General features: G+C 33.7%; 1 protein-coding gene across 2 annotated transcripts; it reads left to right on the forward strand.

Annotated features, from left to right (window-relative positions):
• Positions 1-349: 349 nt before the first annotated feature.
• si:dkey-66a8.7 (PI-PLC X domain-containing protein 1) lies at positions 350-25581 on the forward strand. Of its 2 annotated transcripts, none has more exons than XM_062038471.1 (7): positions 350-518; positions 1551-1664; positions 7586-7722; positions 13345-13473; positions 13534-13689; positions 13751-13934; positions 23871-25581. In XM_062038471.1, exons 2-7 carry the CDS (start codon positions 1583-1585, stop codon positions 24119-24121), a joined length of 939 nt encoding a protein of 312 aa, XP_061894455.1. In that variant the 5' UTR covers positions 350-518; positions 1551-1582; the 3' UTR covers positions 24122-25581. The 2 variants fall into 2 exon arrangements, with proteins under 2 accessions (XP_061894455.1, XP_061894456.1); XM_062038472.1 differs by lacking the exon at positions 350-518 and adding an exon at positions 529-1051.
• Positions 25582-25734: the final 153 nt, after the last annotated feature.

Here is a 25734-nt window from a genome sequence, read left to right on the forward strand (position 1 = left end):
GGGGTTTGTACATTCTGGGTGTCTCGTTCAGTAAAAAAACGTAAAATTCCATTCGGTTTTTTAAGATGGTCTCTCATAATTTTTTTTAGCATTCAATCAGACATTATTGTGAGTTTTGGTATTAGTGTTCCTAAAAATCAGATATACCAGCCCCCAGACACATTTTTTTCCTTAAATTTGGTTCCTCGAGTTAAAATAATTGCCCAGGCCTGACATACACGAAATGATGATGAGAGCCAAAAGAGTCTACTCTCAGAAAAGACACCTAACTTCCCATCCCTATGTGGGCACAAAGTGACTTTATCTGTATTTGTGCTACCGCCCCCTGCTGGTTACACCACATATAAGCGGAAGCTGTGTGTCTTTTACTTTCAGGACCGGCGACATTTAAAATAGTACTTTATCGTGTCTACTCCGACGGTTAAAAAACTCTTAATTGTGGTCATTTTTCACGCAATAGAAGCATAATGTTGGCGTCGAAGACATTGATAGTAGAAGTGGCGAACTCCCTGCTTAGTGTAAGTCTGTGTGTGTGGTTTACTTTTGCCAAGTCTCTCATTAGTTTGTAAAAAAAAACAATACAACGACGCGAAAGGAGTAGTTCTTTATGACGTTTTAATGTCATATTTGTGTGAGAAAAAGTGAAACTTCACATCGAAAATTCGAGAAAACGTCGGCGGGCGTTTTATTAAACTAGTCGCCGACTGAATACTTGTTTTGTTTTCGTTTCTTACAAGCGCTAACGTTTATTTCCGTACCTTTTTTTAAATCCACCATTTATAAATACACATTAGTAGGCTAAATGAACCTCTTCAACATATTTCCGTACCCGTTTATAAGCAACGATTTCTTTCCGTAATAAGCTAGCAGGCTAACAGCTAGCGAGTGGGAGGGAACCATCTCGCTTCCTGGTCGTCTTTGTGGCGTTCAATACTTGTGTCTAGTCCGACGGGTTAAAAAACTCTTTAATTGTGGTCATTGTTCACACAATAGAAGCATAATGTTGGCGTCGAAAACATTGATAGTATAAGTGACGAACTCCCTGCTTAGTGTAAGTCTGTGTGTGTGGTTTACTTTTGCCAAGTCACTCATTTTTGGCTGTTATTTTTTTTGGTTAAAAAAAAACGACGCGAAATGAGTCCCTTCTTTATGACGTTTTAATGTCATATTTGTGAGAAAAGGTGAAACTACCCATCGACCATTCGAAAAAAAAACGTCGACTGGCGTTTTATTACTAGTCGCCGACTGAATACTTGTTTTGTTTACGTCTTTTACAAGCGCTAACGTTTATTTCCGAACAAGTTTACAAGCAAGGTTTTATTTCCGGGAGGGAACCATCTCGCTTCCTGGTCGTCTTTGTAGCGTTCAATGCGCATGCGCGACAATCCCCCACCAGCTGCAGGTGTTGAGGCCGCCGAGCTGTCCCGGCCAATCACTTCACTTCCTGTTTATCGAGGCTTTTTGAATGGATTAATTAATCGATAAGTGTCGGTCCAATGATCAAGACACAAACACTCTCAGGATTGTGCCTTTTTAAAAAAATTTTTTAGGCGTGTGACACCGGAGCTGAAGGGCAGACATCATGGATCTGCGTTGCCGGGACTGGATGGCCGCTTTGCCGGAGGAGCTGTGGGACGTCCCGCTCAACCACCTGGCCATACCTGGTACTTGATTATTCCTTACAAAAACACTTTTTTATTCAGTCTTAAAACGGAAAACACTTTATTATTTATTCCTAAAAACACTTTAAATTATTCCTAAACTGAAAACACACTTTATTTATTCCTAAACTGATTTTTTAAATTTTTTTATTGAATCAGTACAACAGGGGTGTCCAAAGTGCGGCACGGAGGCCATTTGCGGCCCGCAGCTAATTGTTTACCGGCCTGCCACACATTCGGGAAATGCTGTTGCAAAAATAAAAAATAAACATTAAAAAAAGTGGAATGAGGTTAAATCTAACTAGAAAAGTTGCAATGTTGACACAAAACTGCCGTGCAGGCTTTTTTTTCTTCTTTTGTCTATCTTTATTTTTATTTTTTTGTCATTGCTGAAAAAAAATAAAAATCAATGATTAATAAGATAAGAATTATTGACCTATTCAAGGCTCCAATTATTTAAAATATTTCACTTTAAAATGTTTTATGTGGAAAATATTGCATATATTGTGTGGTTGCCATACAAAAACATCAACATTTTATTTGACAAAAGAGCATAAAACAAACAAAATAATAGTTCAAAAGTAAAATCGACAGATATATCTGAAGTTGATCTCGTAACTTAAGTGTTGAAAGTAAAAAAAACAAAACAACTAATAACAATTTATCACTTTCTGAGTGGGGCACCTTTTGGATCCCAAATATATTTAATGGGATTTTATTTATCTTTTCACTGTGATTACTCAAAAATAACAAGTAATTAAAATCAATGGTGTCCTGCATTATTGATCTTTTTGAGGCTCTAATTACTTCACATCAAACATTGCTTTCTGAATGTTTCGGGCAGTGGGGGAAATACTGCATACCGTATTTCCTTGAATAGCCGCAGGGGCGTTAATTAATTTAAAACCTCCTGTCACTCCTGCGTTTACCGGAAACCGGCGGGATGGCCGTGCATGCGGTAATTATTTTAAAACCTCTTCTCACTCCGGCGTTTACCAAAAGGAATCCATAAAATTTAGGCGTGCGCTTTGAGTGGGATGTAAGCATACCATCATGAAAAGCACATTTAATTAAAAAAACGTTATTATGGTCTTACCTGTACTTATAAATGGAGTCCATTTGCAGCTCCTTCTGACCAAAAGCATCGATAACTTGTTTATAGAAGTCTTCCTTATTTTCTTTCTTCCGTTTTAAAAGTCTCTGTTTCGATGGAGATATTCCTTTAATTATTACCTCCTGCTTCGATTGAAAGTCCAGTTTAGAAAACTGTTTTATTTTAGATACCGGTATGTAATCCTCCTTGTTAAAAGGAAGAAAAAAAATCTCTTGCTGCGTGTGTTCACTTCTTCTGCAGTACCGGAAGTCGCAAGAAGGATCACTAGCGCGGCAGCGCCCTCTACCACCAGGAGGCGGGAGTCATTTAATGACTTATACAGTATTTCACACACGCAGCTACGGTATATTAATAAAACATAGCTGCTTACTGTTCTCTTTAGCATACTGTACCGGTATTCAATAGCTTGGACCTTAAATCCTACTGAAAAGCTCTTTATCTTTTTTCCTTTGTGCGATAGTAAACTACTGAAATCAGCTTCCTCCATTTTGAAAAGGAGGACAGATGCGTCACTCGTGACGTAACGAATTTGACCCGGTGGAAGTTGTAGCCATATGCTAAATATTTTGCGGAACGAGTTTGACCCGGCGAAAATTATAGACATGCGATAATAAAATTAATATTTTGCGAAACGAATTTGATCCGGCTTCAATAATAAACCGGTGATAAGGCCAAGCATGCGTTAATTATTTTGAGAAACGACTTTGACCCGGCAGTAATTCTAGACGTGCGAATACTATATTCCCTGCGCCAATTCAAGGAAATACGGTATTTCAATTTTATTATAAAAAACTAAGTTGTCTTTGACAGAAAAGGCATAAAACCTTTTTGGTTTTTTAAACTTTATATCAACCTGAAGTTGATATACTGTACAGATTTACTGTAAGCGTTAAATAAAAAAATTTGACTTGTTTTTAACATTTTAATGACTTAGACCCTTCATGGTCCCCGGGAGCCCTAAAGGTAAAAAACAAACAAAATCCATATATTTTGTTATGGTTTGAAAATGAAAAATATCAAAATGGCCCCCGCATGCTTTAATTTTTCCGTGTGCGGCCCTCAGTGGAAAAAGTTTGGACACCCCTGCAGTACAACTATAACAATGTGTTGTTTCTAGGGGTGTGGGGAAAAATTGATTTGAATTTGAATCGCGATTCTCACGTTGTGCGATTCAGAATCGATTCTCATTTTAAAAAAATCGTTTTATTTATTTATTTTTTATTTATTTATTTATTTATTTATTTTAATTAATCAATCCAACAAAACAATACACAGCAATACCATAACAATGCAATCCAATTTCAAAAGCAAACCCGACCCAGCAACACTCAGAACTGCAATAAACAGAGCAACTGAGAGGAGACACAAACACGACACAGAACAAACCAAAAGTAGTGAAACAAAAATGAATATTATCAACAACAGTATCAATATTAGTTACAATTTCAACATAGCAGTGATTAAAAATCCCTCATTGACATTATCATTAGACATTTATAAATAAATAAAAAAGAACAATAGTGTCACAGTGGCTTACACTTGCATCGCATCTCATAAGCTTGACAACACACTGTGTCCAATATTTTCACAAAGATAAAATAAGTCATATTTTTGGTTCATTTAATAGTTAAAGCAAATGTACATTTTTGCAATCAGTTGATAAAACATTGTCCTTTACAATTATAAAAGCTTTTTACAAAAATGTACTACTCTGCTTGCATGTCAGCAGACTGGGGTAGATCCTGCTGAAATCTATGTATTCCATGAATAGACAATCCTTTTGAATCAGGAAAAAAATCGTTTTTGAATCGAGAATCGTGTTAAATTGAAAAAAAAAATCGATTTTGAATCGAATCGTGACCCCAAGAATCGATATTGAACCGAATCGTGGGACACCCAAAGATTCGCAGCCCGAGTTGTTTCTATTCTATTGTGTTAAAGTGATGTATGGTGTAAACTTGCAGGTCCGGTGGGTTAATTGAGTTGCACGTCAGTCATCGTGCATGGCAACACAAACCAGTTGTATCGGTTCAACATGGCACACTGGAAATCAGGGGGTGTCCAAAGGGTCAAGCTTGTTTTGTTTTCTTTGGCTCGCGACACATACTAAAGAAAAAATAAACACAAACAGGATTAGAAAAGGACACAAAAAAATAGACGATGTCATTAAGGAATGCTGATAACGCGCCTGTCAAACTTAACAGTTGACATGTGTCAAAAAGTACCAAGTTTCGCAACTCTGAGGCGTTCAATTGTAAACCAGCTCAAAAAGTTAGCGTGGTAATGTGCCAAGTACCAAGGTTCTCCAGGGCGTTCGGCTGCAAAATTGGATAAAAAGTTAGCGTGTTATTGTTAGCATGCTAACAGTTAGTATGTGTCAAGTATCAAGTTCTGTGACTCTGAGGTGTTCGGCTGCAAAATTGGCTGAAAAAGCTAGTATGCTAAGAGTTAGCATGTGTCAAGTACCAAGTTCTATGACTCTGAGGTGTTTGGCTGTAAAATTGGCTGAAAAAGATAGCATGCTAAGAGTTAGCATGTGTCGAGTACCAAGTTCTATGACTCAGGTGTTTGGCTGTAAAATTGGCTGAAAAATCTAGCATGCTAAGAGTTAGCATGTGTTAAGTACCAAGTTGTATGACTGAGGTGTTTAGTTGAAAACGTTATGTTAACGTTAGCATGCTAACTAACAGTTAGCATGTGTCAAGTACCAACTTCTATGACTCTGAGGTGTTGGGCTGCAACGTTGGCTGAAAAATCTAGCATGCTAAGAGTTAGCATGTGTCAAGTATCAAGTTGTATGACTCTGAGGTGTTTAGCTGAAAAAGTTATTATGTTAACGTTAGCATGCTAACTAACAGTTAGCGTGTGTCAAGTATCACGTTCTATGACTCTGAGGTGTTCAGCTGCAAAATTGGCTAAAAAGTTAGCGTGTTATTGTTAGCATGCTAACAGTTAGTATGTGTCAAGAACCAAGTTCTATGACTCTGAGGTTTTTCGGCTGCAAAATTGGCGGAAAAAGCTAGCATACTAAGCGTTAGCATGTGTCATGTACCAAGTTCTATGACTCTGAGGGGTTTGGCTGCAAAATTGGCTGAAAATGTTATTACGTTAACGTTAACATGCTAACAAACAGTTAGCATGTGTCAAGTGCCAAGTTCTATGACTCTGAGGTGTTCGGCTGCAAAATTGGCGGAAAAAGCTAGCATGCTAAGAGTTAGCATGTGTCAAGTACCAAGTCTATGACCCTGAGGTGTTGGGCTGGAACATTGGCGGAAAAATGTAGCCTGCTAAGACTTAGCATGTGTCAGGTATCAAGTTGTATGACTCTGAGGTGTTCAGCTGCAAAATAGGCAGAAAAAGTTATATGTTAACGTTAACATGCTAACAAGCAGTTAGCATGTGTCAAGTACCAAGTTCTGACTCTGAGGTGTTTGGCTGTAAAATTGGCTGAAAAATCTAGCATGCTAAGAGTTAGCATGTGTCAAGTACCAAGTTCTATGACTCTGAGGTGTTGGGCTGCAACGTTGGCTGAAAAATATAGCATGCTAAGAGTTAGCATGTGTCAAGTATCACGTCTATGACTCTGAGGTGTTCGGCTGCAAAATTGGCGGAAAAAGCTAGCATGCTAAGAGTTAGCATGTGTCAAGTATCACGTTCTATGACTCTGAGGTGTTTAGCTGAAAGTTATGTTAACGTTAGCATGCTAACTAACAGTTAGCATGTGTCAAGTATCACGTTCCATGACTCTGAGGTGTTCGGCAGCAAAATTGGCGGAAAAAGCTAGCATGCTAAGAGTTAGCATGTGTCAAGTATCACGTTCTATGACTCAGAGGTGTTTGGCTGTAAAATTGGCTGAAAAATCTAGCATGCTAAGAGTTAGCATGTGTCAAGTACCAAGTTTTATGAATCTGAGGTGTTCGGCTGCAAAATTGGCGGAAAAAGCTAGCATGCTAAGAGTTAGCATATGTCATGTACCAAGTTCTATGACTCTGAGGTGTTTGGTTGCAAAATTGGCTGAAAAAGTTATGTTAATGTTAGCATGCTAACACACTGTTAGCATGTGTCAAGTACCAAGTTCTATGACTCTGAGGTGTTCAGCTGCAAAATTGGCGGAAAAAGCTAGCATGCTAAGAGTTAGCATGTGTCATGTACCAAGGTCTATGACTCTGAGGTAATTAGCTGAAAAAGTTATTATGTTAATGTTAACATGCTAACAAACAGTTAACATGTGTCAAGTACCAAGTCCTATAACTCTGAGGTGTTGGGTTGTAAAATAGGCTGAAAAGGTTGGCACGTTAACGTTAGCATGCTAACAGCATGTGTCAAGTACCAAGTTCTATGAGTCAGGTGTTAAGCTGCAAAATAGGCTGAAAAGGTTAGCATGTTACCATTAGCATGCTAACAAACAGTTGGAATGTGTCAAGTACCAACTTCTATGACACTGACGTGTTTGGCTGCAAAATTGGCTGAAAAAGTCAGCATATTAACATTAGCATGCTAACAGTTAGCATGTGTCAAGTACCAAATCATATGATTCTGAGGCGCTCGGCTACAAAATTGACTGAAAAAGTTAGCATGTTAACGTGAGCATGCTAACATACAGCATGTGTCAACTACCAAGTTCTACGACTCTGGGGTGGTGAGGTTGAACAAGTTAGCATGTTAACGTTAGCATGCTAACAGTTAGCATGTGTCAAGCACCAAGTTGAATGAGTCAGGTGTTTAGCTGCAAAATTAGATGTCACGTAGACCAACAGGAAGTGGAAAGAAATGATGAGATGACGTCTTTCAAAGTAGTTTTTCCCAACAGGAAGTCACGACACGATGAGTTATTGTCTGGACATCAACTCTCCGCTGGTCAGGTCTGAGTCGGACATCTTCAGGATCCTGGATGGACTTTGCTGCTGCTTCACCAGGCCCACCATCTACAAGTGGGCCACCACGCAGGTACTTCCTCTTATATATAATAAATCAAATAATTAGTGTTAAAAAATAAATAAATAAAATAATACATATTTTTAATATATAAAATTACATATATATTTAAAATAAATAACGTTATAAATAAATAAATACAAATGTAAATAAATTATGAAAAAATACAAACACCAGCTGTTATGGAATAAAATGTACTAGAATGAAAAATTATTATAATAGATCAATAATATTACAAATAAGTCCAAAATAATTAGCGTTAAAAATAAATACAATCAAATAATAAAAAAATATAAATGTATAAAATGACATTAAAATATTTAAAATAAATACCATGTATAATAAATAAATACAAATGTAAATACATTATGACAAATATAAGCATCAGTTGCTAAAGGATAAAATGTAGTAGAAGGAAAAATTATTACAATAGAATAATATTGCAAATAAGTAAAAAATAATTAGCGTTAAAAATAAATAAATACAATCAAATAATAAATAAATATTTTAATATACCGTATTTTCCGCACTATAAGGCGCACCTAAAAACCTCCAATTTCCTCAAAAGCTGACAGTGCGCCTTATAATCCGCCTTATATATGGACCAATATTGAGCCACAACAGGTCTCGCAACTACGGTAACTACGCCGACTTCATTTTCCCCCTTCTACGGCTGCTTACCATAGAAGAAGAAGCGCTTCTTCTACAGGGGAAAATGAAGTCGGCGGCTGCTTACCGTAGAAGAACTTCTTCTTCTACAGGAGAAAATGAAGTCCGCGGCTGCTTATCGTACAAGAAGAACTTCTTCTTCTACAGGGGTAAATGAAGTCGGCGGCTGCTTACCGTAGAAGAAGAACTTCTTCTTCTACGGGGGAAAACAAAGTCCCGTAGTTGCGAGACCTAAACTTTATGTAAAGACCCAAAAATGGCTCCTATTAAGAGACACGCTTACGACGCAGAGTTTAAACTCAAGGCGATCAGTCACGCAGTAGAGCACGGGAATAGAGCAGCAGCGAGAGAATTTAACATTAACGAATCAATGGTGCGGAAGTGGAGGAAGCAACATGATGACCTGCGGCAAGTAAAGACGACTAAACAAGAGTTTCCGAGGGAACAAAGCGAGATGGCTACAGTTGGAGGACAAACTGGAACAGTGGGTTGTTGAACAGAGAGCAGCAAGTAGAAGTGTCAGTACAATCACTATTTGTTTTGTTGACATTCCCTTTAGCGCAGCTCCATCTAATGGCTGCATAACGTAACCCCAGCCTCTACTGTAGCGTCTATTCTATGCGCCTTATATATGAACACAGTTTTAAAATAGGCCATTCATTGAAGGTGCGCCTTATAGTGCGGGAAATACGGTATATGTGAAGGACTCTCTGTGCGGGTAGGGTTCTCCTGAGGCCGATAGATGTTCTCGAGCCCGGGCAGCAGGTTTGAACAGCTGGGTTTCGAAGCCGGGCCATACACACTCCATTCCCGCAGGAGGCGCGCCGACCACGCCTCACTCCGCAATATACAATTAGAGAAAGATACTTAAAATAATTCAAGTTAAAAAATAATCATACAAATTTAAATAAATTATGAAAAAATATAAACAGTAGCTGTTATGGAATAAAATATGTACTAAAATGTAAAATTATCATAATAGATAAAAAATATTGCAAATAAGTCCAAAATAATTAGTGTTAAAAATAAATAGAATAAAATAATGAAAAATATAAATATATATAATTACATACAAATAGTTTAAATAAATGACATTAAAAATAAATAAATACAAATGTAAATAAATTATGAAAAAATACAAACACCAGCTGTTATGGAATAAAATGTACTAGAATAAAAAATTAGTACAATAGAATAATAATATTACAAATAAGTCAAAAATAATTAGCGTAAAAAAAATAAATGAATAAAATAAAATCAAAAAAATATAAATGTGTAAAATTACATTAAAATGTTTAAAATAGATAACATTAAAAATAAATAAATACAAAGTAAATAAATTATGAAAAATATAAACACCTGCTGTTAAAGAATAAAATTCACTAGAATGAAAAATGATTACAATAGAATAATAATATTGCAAATAAGTAAATAATAATTAGCGTTAAAAAATAAATACAATCAAATAATAAATATTTTAATATATACAAATAGATGAAGATATTTAAAATAATTAAAGTTACAAATAAATACAAATGTAAATAAATTTTGAAAAAATATAAGCAGTAGCTGTTATGGAATAATCAATCAATCAATGTTTACTTATATAGCCCTAAATCGCGAGTGTCTCAAAGGGCTGCACAAGCCACAACGACATCCTCGGCTCAGATCCCACATCAGGGCAAGAAAAAACTCAACCCAATGGGATGACAGTGAGAAACCTTGGAGGGGACCGCAGATTTGGCACCCCACATTATTAACGCTATAAATAACGTTAAAAGTAAATACAAATGTAAATAAATTATGAAAAAATATAAACACTAGCTGTTATGGAATAAAATGTACTAGCATGAAAAATAATCATAAAAGATCAGTAATTTTGCAAATAAGTCAAAAATAATTAGATTTAAAAATAAATAAAATAAAAATAATGAAAAAATATAAATATATAAAATTACATACAAATATTTAAAATAAATAACATTAAAATAAATACAAATGTAAATAAATTATGAAAAAATACAAACACCAGCTGTTAAAGAAAAAAATGTACTAGAATGAAAAATTATTATAATAGAATAATAATGTTGCAAATAAGTCAAAAATAATTAGCGCAAATAAATAAATAAATAAAATAATCAATCAATCAATCAAAGTATATTTATATAGCCCTAAATCACAAGTGTCTCAAAGGGCTGCACAAGCCACAACGACATCCTCGGCTCAGATCCCACATCAGGGCAAGGGAAAACTATATATTAATAAACTACTTGTAAATTAAAATAAATATTTTAATATATAAAAATAAGTAAATATTTTTAATGTATTAGTAAATAGTAATATAGTATATATACCGGTATTTAACATAAATAACGTTAAAAATAAATACAAATGTAAATAAATTATGAAAAAATCAACACTAGCTGTTATAGAATAAAATGTACTAGAATGAAAACTTATTACAATGGATCAATAATATTGCAAATAAGTCACAAAAAATTAGCGTTAAAAAATAAATAAAATCAAACAATGAATAAAAGAATATATAAATATATACAATTACATAAAATGATTTAAAATAAGATTAAAAATAAATATATACAAATGCTGATATAGAATAAAATGTCCTTGAATAAAAAATTATTACAATATATCAATGATATTGCAAATAAGTCAAAAAAGTAGCATGGGGGTGGGGGGAATAAAATAAAATACATACTGTAAATATGTAATATTACACATTTTCATAAATTATGAAAAAATAGAAACATCGGCTGTTATTGAATAAAATGTTCTAAAATGATAATAATTGAAAATAAGTCAAAATTAGTGTGAAGAAATAAGTTAAACAAAACTAAATAACGAATAAAAATTAAAAAAAAAAATAATACAAATTATATATATATATATATAATATATACACATACACATAAAAACATTTTTTTAAGGATTACGATTAATCGTTTATACATGATTATTCATGCAATCAATTTGTGTGATTAATCGTATGAGTTAACTCTGGCAGCTTTTACAGTAAATGACATGATGAAGTTACTCCATAGTGAGAGATTGGAAACACCAGTTTAGAATAAAATGTACTAGAATGTAAAATGATCATAATTCAGTCTGTCAATAATCTTGTGATTAATCAAAATAAAAAAATGGCATTATTCAATTATATACGCAGATTAATCAATCAATTTATTTACACTCCATGTTCCTTTACCTGTTATACCATCAGTGATCAATTTAAGAATAAAAATAGCAAATAAAATATAATACAAAATAAACTTTGATGCACACAAGACTTTGCTGGCAAATTTCCTTCCAAAATAAAACCCTGACTGAACTTTAGATCAAAGTTAGAACAAATAACGTGCATTTATTCTAACATTTAAAAAGATGACAATAACATTGCATTTGTGTGCAAATATTGAGGTCATTTAAACTATGCAAGCAAGTACAAACCTGTGATTAATCGTGATTAATACAAGTAATAACCTGTGATTAATCGTGTTTAATGCAAGTAATAACCTGCGATTAATTCATGTTAACCTGTGATTAATCCACATAATAACCTGTGATTAATTGTGATTAATCCAAGCAATACCCTGCAATTAATCGTGATTAATCCACTAATAACCTGCGGTTAATCATGATTAATCCAAGTAAATAACCTGTGATTAATCCAAGTAAGAACCTGTGATTGATCGTGATTAATCCATGTAATACCCTGCGATTAATCGTGATTAATCCACGTAATAACCTGCAGTTAAACGTGATTAATCCACGTAATAACCTGCGGCTAATCGTATTAATCCAAGTAATAACCTGTGATTAATCCAAGTAAGAACCTGCGATTAATCGTCATTAATCCAAGTAATAAACTGCGATTAATCGTCATTAATCCAAGTAATAAACTGCGGTTAATCGTGATTAATCCAAGTAATAACCTGCAGTTAATCATGATTAATCCAAGTAATAACCTCCTGTTAATCGTGATTAATCCAAGTAATAACCTGTGGTTAATCGTGATTAATCCAAGTAATAACCTGCGGTTAATCGTGATTAATCCACGCAATAACCTGCAATTAATCATGATTAAACCAAGTAATAACCTGCGAATAATTGTGATTAATCCCAGTAATAATCTGCGATTAAAACAAGTAATATGGGGCGGTATAGCTCGGATGGTAGAGTGGCCGTGCCAGCAACTTGAGGGTTCCAGGTTCGATTCCTGCTTCCGCCATCCTAGTCACTGCCCAGTAATAACCTGCGATTACTCGATTACTCCAAGTAATAACTTGATTAATCCAAGTAATAAACTGTGATTAATCATCTGTGATTAATCGTGTCTAATCCAAGTAATCACCTGCGATTAACCGCATTTAATCCAAGTAATAACCTGCAATAAATCGTGATTAATCCAAGTAATAATTTGTGATTAATCTAAGTAACAAACTGTGATTAATCCAATTAATTGTGTATAATTAAAGTAATAACCTGCGATAATCGTGATTAATCCAAGTAATCACCTATGATTAATCATGTCTAATCCAAGTAATAACCTGCGATTAACCACTTTTAATCCAAGTAATAACCTGCGTTTAATCGTGATTAATCCAAATAATAATTTGTGTGTAATCAAGTAATAAACTGTGATTAATCCAAGTAATCACCTGCGATTAATCGTGTCTAATCCAAGTAATAACCTGCGATTAACCGCGTTTAATCCAAGTAATAACATGCGATTAATCGTGATTAATCCAAGTAATAACCTGCCATTAATTGGGATTAATCCAAGTAATTACCTGCGATTAATCGTGATTGATCTAAATTCTGATTTTAAAAAAAATCATTTGACAGCACTAATCATAAGAGATTAAAAATGTTGTCCAACATATTGATTGATGTCACAGCAGCCATCTTGTACTGAGCAACCCTGACAGAAGTGTGTGTGTGAAGGATCGCTGCATCGAGGACCAGCTGGCGATGGGCATCCGTTACTTCGACCTGCGCGTGGCACGCAAGCCCAGCGAGCCGGGGTCACACCTATACTTCACGCACATCCTCTACACACACCTGACGGTCCTGGTGAGTGCCCGCCACGCCCCTTCAGACCGCCTGTACGTGAAGCCGCCGCCTGTCCCTCAGGAGACGCTGGCGTCCATGGTGTCCTGGCTGGACGCTCACCCCAAGGAGGTGGTCATCCTGGCCTGCAGACACTTTGAGGGAATGGACGATCAAATCCACGAGTCCTTCATCTTGGCGCTGCAGCACCTCTTCGGCGCCAAGCTGTGTCCTCGCCAGGTGAGTCCGCAGGGTTTTTTCTTTCTGGCACGGGTCCTCACCGCCGTCCCGGTCCCGGCAGGAACCCGAGCTGACCCTCAGGGCTCTGTGGGCGTCGGGTCACCAGGTGCTACTGTCCTACGACGCAGACGTGGCGTCCAGACACGCTCAGCTGCTCCCCGCCATCCCCTACTGGTGGGCCAACCAGGGCACGGCCCGCGGCGCCATCAGATACCTGGAGTGGCAGCAGCAGCTGGGACGCCCAGGTCAGTCCCACACCACACCACCTTACCTTACCTTACCTTATCTTAGCAAGCAGCAACCTTTCTCACAATTTTCCTTGAAGGCCGGCCCCTGGCATAAACATGACTCAGCATCAACCACTAGGGGGGGGCACATGATCACGGCCGATACGATACCAACCCGATACCGAGTAACGACAGGGCTGTTATCGCCGATACTTGGACTTGTGATATCAAATCTTTGAATTTTATTCACTTGCACTTTTGTTCATTGATTGTGACAACGACTTAGTCATCAATGCTGCAAAATTTATTGTATTACTTTACAAAAAAGTTGAGTGCAAAGTAACAAAAAAGCAACAATGTAACAAAAAGGTAAACAAAACAACAAATAATTATTACTTTACAAAAAAATTTATGAGTGCAAAGTCATACAAATGTAACATAAAGGTAAACAAAACAACAAAAATAATGAATTCATTTTACAAAATAGTTATTAGTGTAAAGTAACAAAAAAGTAAAGAAAACATAAATAAGTAAAAAAGTTATTACTGCAATTAAAGGTAACAGAAAAATAAACAAAACATCAATAATGAATTATTTTTTACAAAGAAGCAACACTTTAACAAAAAGTCAACAAAACATAAATAATGAATTCATTTTTATTGTAGAAAAAAGTTTAGTGCAAGGTAACAAAAAACAATGTAAACAAAACAAATAATGAATTATTTATTCTACAAAAACATTTAGTGTAAACTAACAAAAAAGCAACAATGTAACAAAAAAGTAAACAAAACAATTATATTGCTTTACAAAAAGTAATACAAATGTGACAAAAAGGTAAACAAAACAAATTAATTTATTTTACAAAAAAGTTAAGTCTAAAATAACAAAAGCAACAATGCAACAAAAAGTTAAACAAAACAAATGATGAATTTATTTTACAAAATAGTTATTAGTGTAAAGTAACAAAAAAGTAAACAACATACATAAGGAATTTTTCATTTGACAAAAACGTTATTACTGCAATTAAAGGTAACAAAAAAGCAACAGAAAAAATAAACAAAACATCAATAATGAATTATTTATTTTACAAAGAAGCAACACTAACAAAAAGTAAACAGTGAATTATTTTTATTGTAGAAAAAAGTTTAGTGCAAGGTAACAAAAACAATGTAAAAAAAAAAGGTTAACAAAACAAATAATGAATGATTTATTTTACAAAAACATTTAGTGTAAAGTAACAAAAAAGCAACAATGTAACAAAAAGGTAAACAAAACAACAATTATATTGCTTTACAAAAAGTAATACAAATGTGACAAAAAGGTAAACAAAGCATTAAATGAATTTATTTTACAAAAAAGTTAAGTCTGAAAACAACATAAATAAGGAATTTTTTATTTTACAAAAACGTTATTACTGCAATTAAAGGTAACAAAAAAGCAACAAACAAAACATCAATAATGAATTATTTATTTTACAAAGAAGCAACACTTAATCAAAAAGTAAACAAAACATAAATATAAAATATTTTTATTGTAGAAAAAAGTTTAGTGCAAGGTAACAAAAAACAATGTAAAAAAACCCATAAATAATTAATTATCTATTTTAGAAAAACATTTAGTGTAAAGTAACATAAAAGCAACAATGTAACAAAAAGGTAAACAAAACAATTATATTGCTTTACGAAAAGTAATAAAAATGTGACATAGGTAAACAAAACAATGAATTATTTTACAAAAATGTTAAGTCTAAAGTAACAATGCAACAAAAGGGTAAACAAAACAAAAATAATGAATTATTATTTTACAAAAAAGTTATTAGTGTTAAGCAACAATGTAACAAAAAGGTAAACAAAACAACATAAGTAATGAATTATTATTTTAGAAAAAAGTTATTAGTGTAAAGTAACAAAAAAGCAGCAATGTAACAAAGGTCAACAAAACAATATAAATAATTAATTATTTATTTTAGAAAAGTTTGTTTAAAGTAACAAAAAAGCAACATTGTAACAAAAAGGTAAACAAAACATAAAAATAATTTTTTTTAAATTATTTTAGGAAAAAGTTATTAGTGTAAAGTAACAAAAAAGCAACAATGTAACAAACAAACATAATGAATTATTTTACAAACAAGTTATTAGTGTAAAGTAAGAATGTAACAAAAAGGTAAACAAAACAATACAATTAATGATTATATTATTTTACAAAAAAGCAACAAAGTAACAAAACCAACATAAATAATGAATGATTATATTATTTAACATAATTGACTGCAGAGACAAGTTAAATAGTTTCCACGCTGGTAAGTCAAACACAGTGACATTGAAATGAATTCATTTCTATTTCATTATATATCCACCTTCCAAATGTCACCATTTTAACATTTATTGTTTTTGTACAGATAAAAACAAACATATTGTACATAAACAAGACAATAGAATGTGGTACACTAGTTTTATTTAGTAATAAAGTTCAGTATTTACCTGGTGGGGAGGCTCCTAACACCAATTTGTGCTCACAAGTTTCTTTCTTTCTTATGTTAATATTTATTTATTTAAGAAACATTGCATTTTTTTTAATGTAATTGCTCCAAAAAAAATAAAATAAAATCAATGATCTATTCAAGGCTCCAAATACTTTACATCAAATATTCCACTTTGAAATATTTTTTGGGGAAAATATTTCATATTTTGGCCATGAAAAAACATTTTTCATGAGAAAAAGGGCATAAAATAGTAAAAAAAACATTAAATAAAATAATAAAAATGTTTAATCGACAGATCTGAAATTGACTAAAGTTTTGAAATAAAAATAAATCATAAAAAGTATGATTTATTTTTAACATTTCATGAGTGCGACCTTTTGGATCCCTGAGAACTTTAGTGGGATTTAAAAAAAATGTAATTGCTCAAATAATAATAATGAATCAAAATCAATGTTATGAATGAATGATCTATTCAAGGCTCCAATTACTTCACATCAAATATTACACTTTGATTTATTTTAGTGGGAAAATATTTCATATTTTGTGTTTTTGACATAAAAATAAACCCAAAGTTATTCTTGACAAAAAAGGGCATAAAATAGCTTCAAAAAACCTTGAAAAAATAAAAGCCTATAATGGAGGACTAGATCAGAAGTTGATACAGACATTTAAGTTGTGAAAATAAAACAAAAAATAAGTCAGATATTAATTTTTAATACTTTAGTGAGCGGGACCTTTTTGGGTCCCCGAGATTTCTAGTGGGATATTTTTATTTTATTTGAAATGTCATTGCCCAAAAAATTTAAATAAATGTTGTTATGAATTATTGACCTATTCAAAGCTTTAATTGCTTTGAAATATTTTTTTGGGGAAAATATTGCATATTTTGTGTTTTTGTTTTAAAACATTTTTCATGAGAAAAAGGGCCTAAAATAGACAAAAAACTATTTTTTAAAAGTTTAATCGATGGATAGATCTGAAGTTGATTTAAGTTTTGAAAAACAAAATAAATGTATGATTTATTTTTAACATTTCATGAGTGGGACCTTTTGGACCTTTTTAGTGGGATTTTTGTAATGCAATTGCTCAAACAATAATAATGAATCAAAATCAATGTTATGAATTATTGATCTATTTAAGGCTGCAAATACTTCACAGATTAATCAAGCAATTTATTTAGACTACATGTTCCTTTACCTGTTATACCACCAGTGATCAATTTAAGAATAAAAATAGCAAATAAAATATAATACAAAATAAACTTTGATGCACATGAGACTTTGCTGGCAAATTTCCCTCCAAAATAAAACCCTGACTGAACTTTAGATCAAATAACGTGCATTTGTTCTAATACTTCACATCAAATATTACACTTTGACTTATTTTATGGGGAAAATATGCCATATTTTGTGTTTTTGACATTAAAAAAAAAAGTTATTCTTGACAAAAAGGGCAATAATTTTAGTGGGATATTTTTTTTTATTTTAAATGTCATTGCCCAAAAAATGAAAATGAATTAAAATCAATGTTATGAATTATTGATCCATTCAAGGCTGCAAATACTTTACATCAAATATTACACTTTGATATATTTTATGGGGAAAATATGCCATATTTTGTGTTTTGGACAATAAAAAAAACTAAGTTATTCTTGACAAAAAGGGCATAAAATGGCTCCAAAAAACCATGAAAAAATAAAAGCCTATAATGGAGGAATAGATCTGAAGTTGATCCAGAGACTCAAGTTGTGAAAATAAAACAATAATTAATATCTGACTTATTTTTAACACTTTTATGAGTGGGACCCTATTGGGTCCCCAAGAATTTTAGTGGGATATTTTTTTTAAATTTTAAATGTCATTGCCCAAAAAATAAAAATTAATTAAAATCAATGTTATGAATAATTGATCCATTCAAGGCTGCAAATACGTTACATCAAATATTACACTTTGATATATTTTATGGGGAAAATATGCCATATTTTGTGTTTTTAACATTAAAAAAAACTAAGTTATTCTTGACAAAAAGGGCATAAAGTAGCTCCAAAAAAATAAAAGCCTATAATGGAGGAATAGATCTGAAGTTGATCCAGAGATTTAAGTTGTGAAAGTAAAACAATAATTAATATCTGACTTATTTTTGACACTTTTATGAGTGGGACCCTTTTGGGTCCCCAATAATTTTAGAGGGATATTTTTTTTAATTTTAAATGTCATTGCCCAAAAAATGAAAATGAATTAAAATCAATGTTATGAATTATTGATCCATTCAAGGCTGCAAATACTTTACATCAAATATTACACTTTGATATATTTTATGGGGAAAATATGCCATATTTTGTGTTTTTAACATAAAAAAAACTAAGTTATTCTTGACAAAAAGGGCATAAAGTAGCTCCAAAAAAATAAAAGCCTATAATGGAGGAAAAGATCTGAAGTTGATCCAGAGATTTAAGTTGTGAAAACAAAACAATAATTAATATCTGACTTATTTTTAACACTTTTATGAGTGGGACCCTTTTGGGTCCCCAAGAATTTTAGTGGGATATTTTTTATTTTATTTTAAATGTCATTGCCCAAAAAATTATAATAAATTAAAATTAATGTTATGAATTATTGATCCATTCAAGGCTGCAAATACTTCACATCAAACATTACACTTTGATATATTTTATGGGGAAAATATGCCATATTTTGTGTTTTGGACAATAAAAAAAATGAAGTTATTCTTGACAAAAAGGGCATAAAATAGCTCCAAAAAACTGTGAAAAAATAAAAGCCTATAATGGAGGAATAGATCTGAAGTTGATCCAGAGATTTAAGTTGTGAAAACAAAACAATAATTAATATCTGACTTATTTTTAACACTTTTATGAGTGGGACCCTTTCGGGTCCCCAAGAATTTTAGTGGGATATTTTTTATTTTATTTTAAATGTCATTGCCCAAAAAATTATAATAAATTAAAATTAATGTTATGAATTATTGATCCATTCAAGGCTGCAAATACTTCACATCAAACATTACACTTTGATATATTTTATGGGGAAAATATGCCATATTTTGTGTTTTGGACAATAAAAAAAACGAAGTTATTCTTGACAAAAAGGGCATAAAATAGCTCCAAAAAACGTGGAAAAATAAAAGCCTATAATGGAGGAATAGATCTGAAGTTGATCCAGAGATTTAAGTTGTGAAAATAAGACAATAATTAATATCTGACTTATTTTTAACACTTTTATGAGTGGGACCCTATTGGGTCCCCAATAATTTTAGAGGGATATTTTTTTTAATTTTAAATGTCATTGCCCAAAAAATAAAAATGAATTAAAATCAATGTTATGAATTATTGATCCATTCAAGGCTGCAAATACGTTACATCAAATATTACACTTTGATATATTTTATGGGGAAAATATGCCATATTTTGTGTTTTTAACATAAAAAAAAACTAAGTTATTCTTGACAAAAAGGGCATAAAGTAGCTCCAAAAAAATAAAAGCCTATAATGGAGGAATAGATCTGAAGTTGATCCAGAGATTTAAGTTGTGAAAACAAAACAATAATTAATATCTGACTTATTTTTAACACTTTTATGAGTGGGACCCTTTTGGGTCCCCAAGAATTTTAGTGGGATATTTTATTTTATTTTAAATGTCATTGCCCAAATAATAAAAATGTACAAAATAAAATGGACAAAATTGAAAATAATTTAATCGCCAGATGGACAGAAGAGATTTAAGCATTGAATAAAAATAATATGACTATTTTTAACACTTTTATAATTGCTTAAAAATGAAGAATATCAAAGTGGGACACCCCCGATATCAAACACTGATACTGTCTATTCCTGTGTGGATATGACTGACTGATACAGGATACGATTAGAGTGATATCACCACCGTGTGATATCATTTGATCAGTGTACTTTCTGGTTAGGACTTTAGTTTATTGATCAAATGAAGCTGCATTCATTGTGTGAGTGTCCAAACATTCACACAATGAATGCAATTCTACACCAAAAAACTCAATTTATTATTATTATTCTCCCAAACGCGCAAAACTTTGTCGCGCTCCACAGCCCCCAGTTTTCACTCCATTGGAACTGTTTTAATGAGATTCAAAACATTCAGCTCGACCGGGAACGGTGTGCTCACCAAAAACAATGTCCCAAAATATCCCAGATTACCCAGAATTCCCAGGTTTTCCGAACTTGCACAATTTCTACATTTCTCAGCCGTTTCGAACTGTTCCAACATCCACACACCCCACTCACCTTGGACATTCAAGCCAGCATGTTTCCCTGACTACCCGGAATTACCAGGAATTTCCCCTCCTTTGAAAATGAATGGTAAATTAACAAACCTCTCCATATCCCACATTTCTCAACCGATTTGAACCGTCCCACTCTCCACTCACTTTGGACAATCAAACTACCATTTTCCAAGTAAAAAAAAAAATTCCAGGAATTCCCAGTTCTCCATAGCCCTATTTTTTATCTCTTCCCTTTCAACCATTTTTGACCATTGCACCTTCAAAACATTCCTTTAGTCAGTACAACAAAATTAGCATTTTTCTTTTCGTACAAATTCCCAGTTTTCCCCAAATTTCAGAAATTCCGAAATACCTGTTACTACATCATTTTTCAACCATTTTGAAAAATTCCAACACCAACCCATCCATACATACCATCTAGGACACGTGTTGTATTACCTATATTTTCAAAAATGTCCGGTTTTCACGAAATCTCTAAATGTTCAGGAAATTCCCATTTAAATGAATGGGAATATTTTTTGCATTTTTAAACCCGTTTCTGACCTTTCTACCTTTACCAAAATTCCCGGTTTTCACGTAATTTTCTCCCCTTTGACAATGAACAGGAAATATACAATCGACTGCATATCCCACATTTCTCATTCAAGCCAGCATGTTCCTCAGTTCCCAAAATTTCCTGATTGTCCAGAATAACCAGGAATTTCCCCCCATAAACAAACCTCTCCATATCCCACATTTCTCATCTGATTTGAACCGTTCCAACATCCACACACTCCACTCACCTTGGACAGTCAAACTACAATTTTCCAAGTTAAAAAAAATCCCAGGAATTCCGATAAAAGGTGAAAATAGGGCTTTGGAGAACCGGCTCCAAAGCCCTATTATCACTTTTTGCTGGAAAGTTTTCACAGTCCACATTTTTCAACCGTTGTTGACCATTCTACCGTCAAAACAAAACATTCCTTTAGTTGGTACAACAAAACTACCATTTTTCTTTTCCAAGTTTTCCCAAAATTCCAGGAATTCCGAAATACCACATCAACATTTAAAAAAAATTCCAACACCAACCCATTCATACCATCTAGGGCAAGTGTATATTATACAAGTGTGTGCGTGTATATATATATATATATTTGAAAAAAAAAATATATATATATATATATATATTTGAAAAAAATAAATAAATATATATATATATATATATATTTTTTTTTTCAAATATATATACATATATATATATATTTTTAAATATATATATATATTTTTTTTCAAATATATATATATATATATATATATATATATATATATATATATATATTTTTTTTTTTCAAATATATATATATATATATTTTTTCAAATATATATATATATATATATATTTTTTCAAATATATATATATATATATTTTTTTTCCAAATATATATATATATATTTTTTTTCCAAATATATATATATATATATATATTTTTTTTTTCAAATATATATATATACATTTAAAAAAAAAAAAAAAAAAAAAAAAATATATATATATATATATATATATATATATATTCAAAAATTTCCAGTTTTCCCACAATCTCCAAATGTCCAGGAAATTCCCATTTAAATGATTGGGAAAATTTCTCAACATTTTTCGCATTTTTTAACCCGATTTCGACCTTTCAACCATTCACCCACACTGCTCTTCACATATGTCGAACAAAAGTTTTCCCTTTACCAAAATTCCCGGTTTTCACGGAATTTTCTCCCCGTTGACAATGACCAGAAAATATACAATCGACTGCATATCCCACATTTCTCATCCGATTTTCATTCAAGCCAGCATGTTCCTCAGTTCCAAAAATTCCCTGATTACCCAAAATTACCAGGAATTTCCCCCTATATACAAACCTCTCCATATCCCACATTTCTCATCCGATTCAAACCGTTCCAACATCCACTCACCTTGGACAGTCAAACTACAATTTTCAAGTTCAAAAAAATTACAGGAATTCCCATAATTCCCAGTTCTCCAAAGCCCTATTTTCACCTCTTCCTGGAAAGTTTTCACAGTCCACATTTTTCAACCGTTGTTGACCATCCTACCGTCAAAACATTCCTCTTAATTGAGAAAACAAAACTACCATTTTTCTTTTCATACAAATTCCCAGTTTTCCCAAAATGCCAGGAATTCCGAAATACCACTTCTAAATTCTGTTACATTTTTCAACCATTTACAAAAATTCCAACACCAACCCATTCATACCATCTAAGGCAAGCGTTGTATTACCTATATTTTCAAAAATTTCCAGTTTTCCCGAAATCTCCAAATGTCCAGGAAATTCCCATTTCTCAACATTTTTCACATTTTTTAACCCGATTTCGACCTTTCAACCATTCACCCACACTGCTCTCCACATATGTCGAACAAAAGTTTTCCCTTTACCAAAATTCCCGGAATTTTCTCCCCATTGACAATGAACAGGAAATATAAAAGGACTGCATATCCCACATTTCTCATCTGATTTTCATTCAAGCTAGCATGTTCCACAGTTCCCCAAATTTCCTAATTACCAGGAATTTCCCCCCATATACAAACCGCTCCATATCCCACATTTCTCATCCGATTTGAACCGTTCCAACATCCACACACTCCTCACCTTGGACAGTCAAACTACAATTTTCCAACTTCAAAAAAATTCCAGGAATTCCCATAATTCACAGTTCTCCAAAGCCTTATTTTCACCTCTTTTGGGAAGTTTTCACAGTCCACATTTTTCAATTCCTCCTAGTAGGGACAACAAAACTACCATTTTTCTTTTAGTACAAATTCCCAGTTTTCTCCAAAATTCCAGGAATTCTGAAATACCACTTCTAAATTCTGTGACGTGAAAAATTTTCAACCGATTCGAAAGATTCCAACACCAACCCATTTATATCATCTTGGACAATTGTGCTGGTATCAATATTTTGTCAAATTTCCAGAAATTCCCAAATGTCCTGGAAATTCCCATTCAAATGAATGGGAACATTTTTCACACTTTTTAAACCCGATTTCCACCAGCTCTCAACCATCGACCCACACTGCTCTTCACATATGTCCAATGCAAAACATGTTGTCCCTTTCCCCAAATTTCCGGTAATTTCCCCCCACTGCCAATGAATGGGCAACATAGAAACCTGTCCATGTCCCACCTGTGACACCTGGACTTGTTTTCCAGAGGGCTTCTTTGTGACGGGCCTGAACCTGACGGCAGCCAGGAAGTACATCCTGACCAATCCCAAGCAGTCCCTGCGCACGCTCACCTGGGCCCAGTGGGAGTACCTGAGCAAGTGGCTGCAGGACCAGAGACCCGGCTCGGACCGCCGCAGCCTCAACATCATCGCGGCAGACTTTGTGGGCCCGCTTCCTCTCTGCTCGCTGGTCATCGGCCTCAACAGGAAACTGCTGTCTCGCCACAACTCCGACTGATATCAACATGCATTCCGTACACCTGTATCAGCTCATGGCAGAACCACCACAACATCATGATGATGACATCACTCGGCCTTTGGCCACATACCATTCCATCCGAGCCCCGTTCCTGGGTTGGACATTCCATTCTCTGCCCCCCTCTCCTTCGTGGAGGGGGGGGGCACATATGAGGCGCTAGCTGTCCAAAGTGGGGACCCAGGGTGGTCCACTCATCTGTGCGCTGCTGACCCGTCTCCACTCAAGATGATCTCCTGCTGGCCCCACTATGGACTGGACTCTCACTATTATGTTAGATCCACTATGGACTGGACTCTCACAATATTAACTAGATCCACTATGGACTGGACTCTCACAATATTAACTAGATCCACTATGGACTGGACTCTAAATATTAACTAGATCCACTGTGGACTGGACCCCCCTCCAAGGTTTCTCATTGTCCCATTGGGTTGAGTTTTTCCTTGCCCTGATGTGGGATTTGAGCCGAGGATGTCGTTGTGGCTTGTGCAGCCCTTTGAGACACTCGTGATTTAAGGTTATATAAGTAAACATTGATTGATTGATTGATTCAGAATCCATTCAACACAACACTCGATTCCACATAGTACTCGATTCGACACGACACCCGATTCGACAGGATACTCGATTCAACAGATTAGTCGATTCAACACGACACTCGTTTCAACAGAGTACTCGATTCAACACAACACTCGATTCCACAGGGTACTCGATTCAACAGAGTAGCTGATTCAACAGGGTACTCGATTCAACACGACACTCGATTCAACAGATTAGTCGATTCAACACGACACTCGATTCAACAGATTAGTCGATTCAACACGACACTCGATTCCACAGATTAGTCGATTCAACACGACACTCGATTCCACAGGGTACTCGATTCAACAGAGTACTCGATTCAACAGAGTAGCTGATTCAACAGGGTACTCGATTCAACACGACACTCGATTCAACAGATTAGTCGATTCAACACGACACTCGATTCCACAGATTAGTCGATTCAACACGACACTCGATTCCACAGGGTACTCGATTCAACAGAGTACTCGATTCAACAGAGTAGCTGATTCAACAGGGTACTCGATTCAACAGATTAGTCGATTCAACACGACACTCGATTCCACAGGGTACTCATTTCAACAGGGTACTCAATTCAACAGAGTACTCGATTCAACACAAGACTCGATTCAACAGGGTACTCGATTCAACAAGACACTCGATTCCACAGAGTACTCGATTCAAAACGACACTCGATTCAACAGGGTACTTGATTCAACAGGAAACTCGATTCAACAGAGTAGCCGATTCAACAGAGTACTCGATTCAACACGACACTCAATGTAAATAATAATAATACAACTTTTTCAAACAGGTCAGAAAAGTGTCTTCTACTTGCATGGAGATGGCCTAAAAACATCCATTTTCTACTGCTTATTCCCAACATATTTTAAAAAATCCATTATTAGATTTTTTTTTTAAATATATACAATTTTAATTTAAAAAAAAAAAAAAAATATATATATATATATATATATATATATATATATATATATATATTTTTTTTTTTTTTTTAAATTAAAATTGTATAA

Source organism: Entelurus aequoreus, linkage group LG27 (genome assembly GCF_033978785.1).
Source record: "Entelurus aequoreus isolate RoL-2023_Sb linkage group LG27, RoL_Eaeq_v1.1, whole genome shotgun sequence".
In the NCBI taxonomy this organism is placed as follows: Eukaryota; Metazoa; Chordata; class Actinopteri; order Syngnathiformes; family Syngnathidae; genus Entelurus; species Entelurus aequoreus.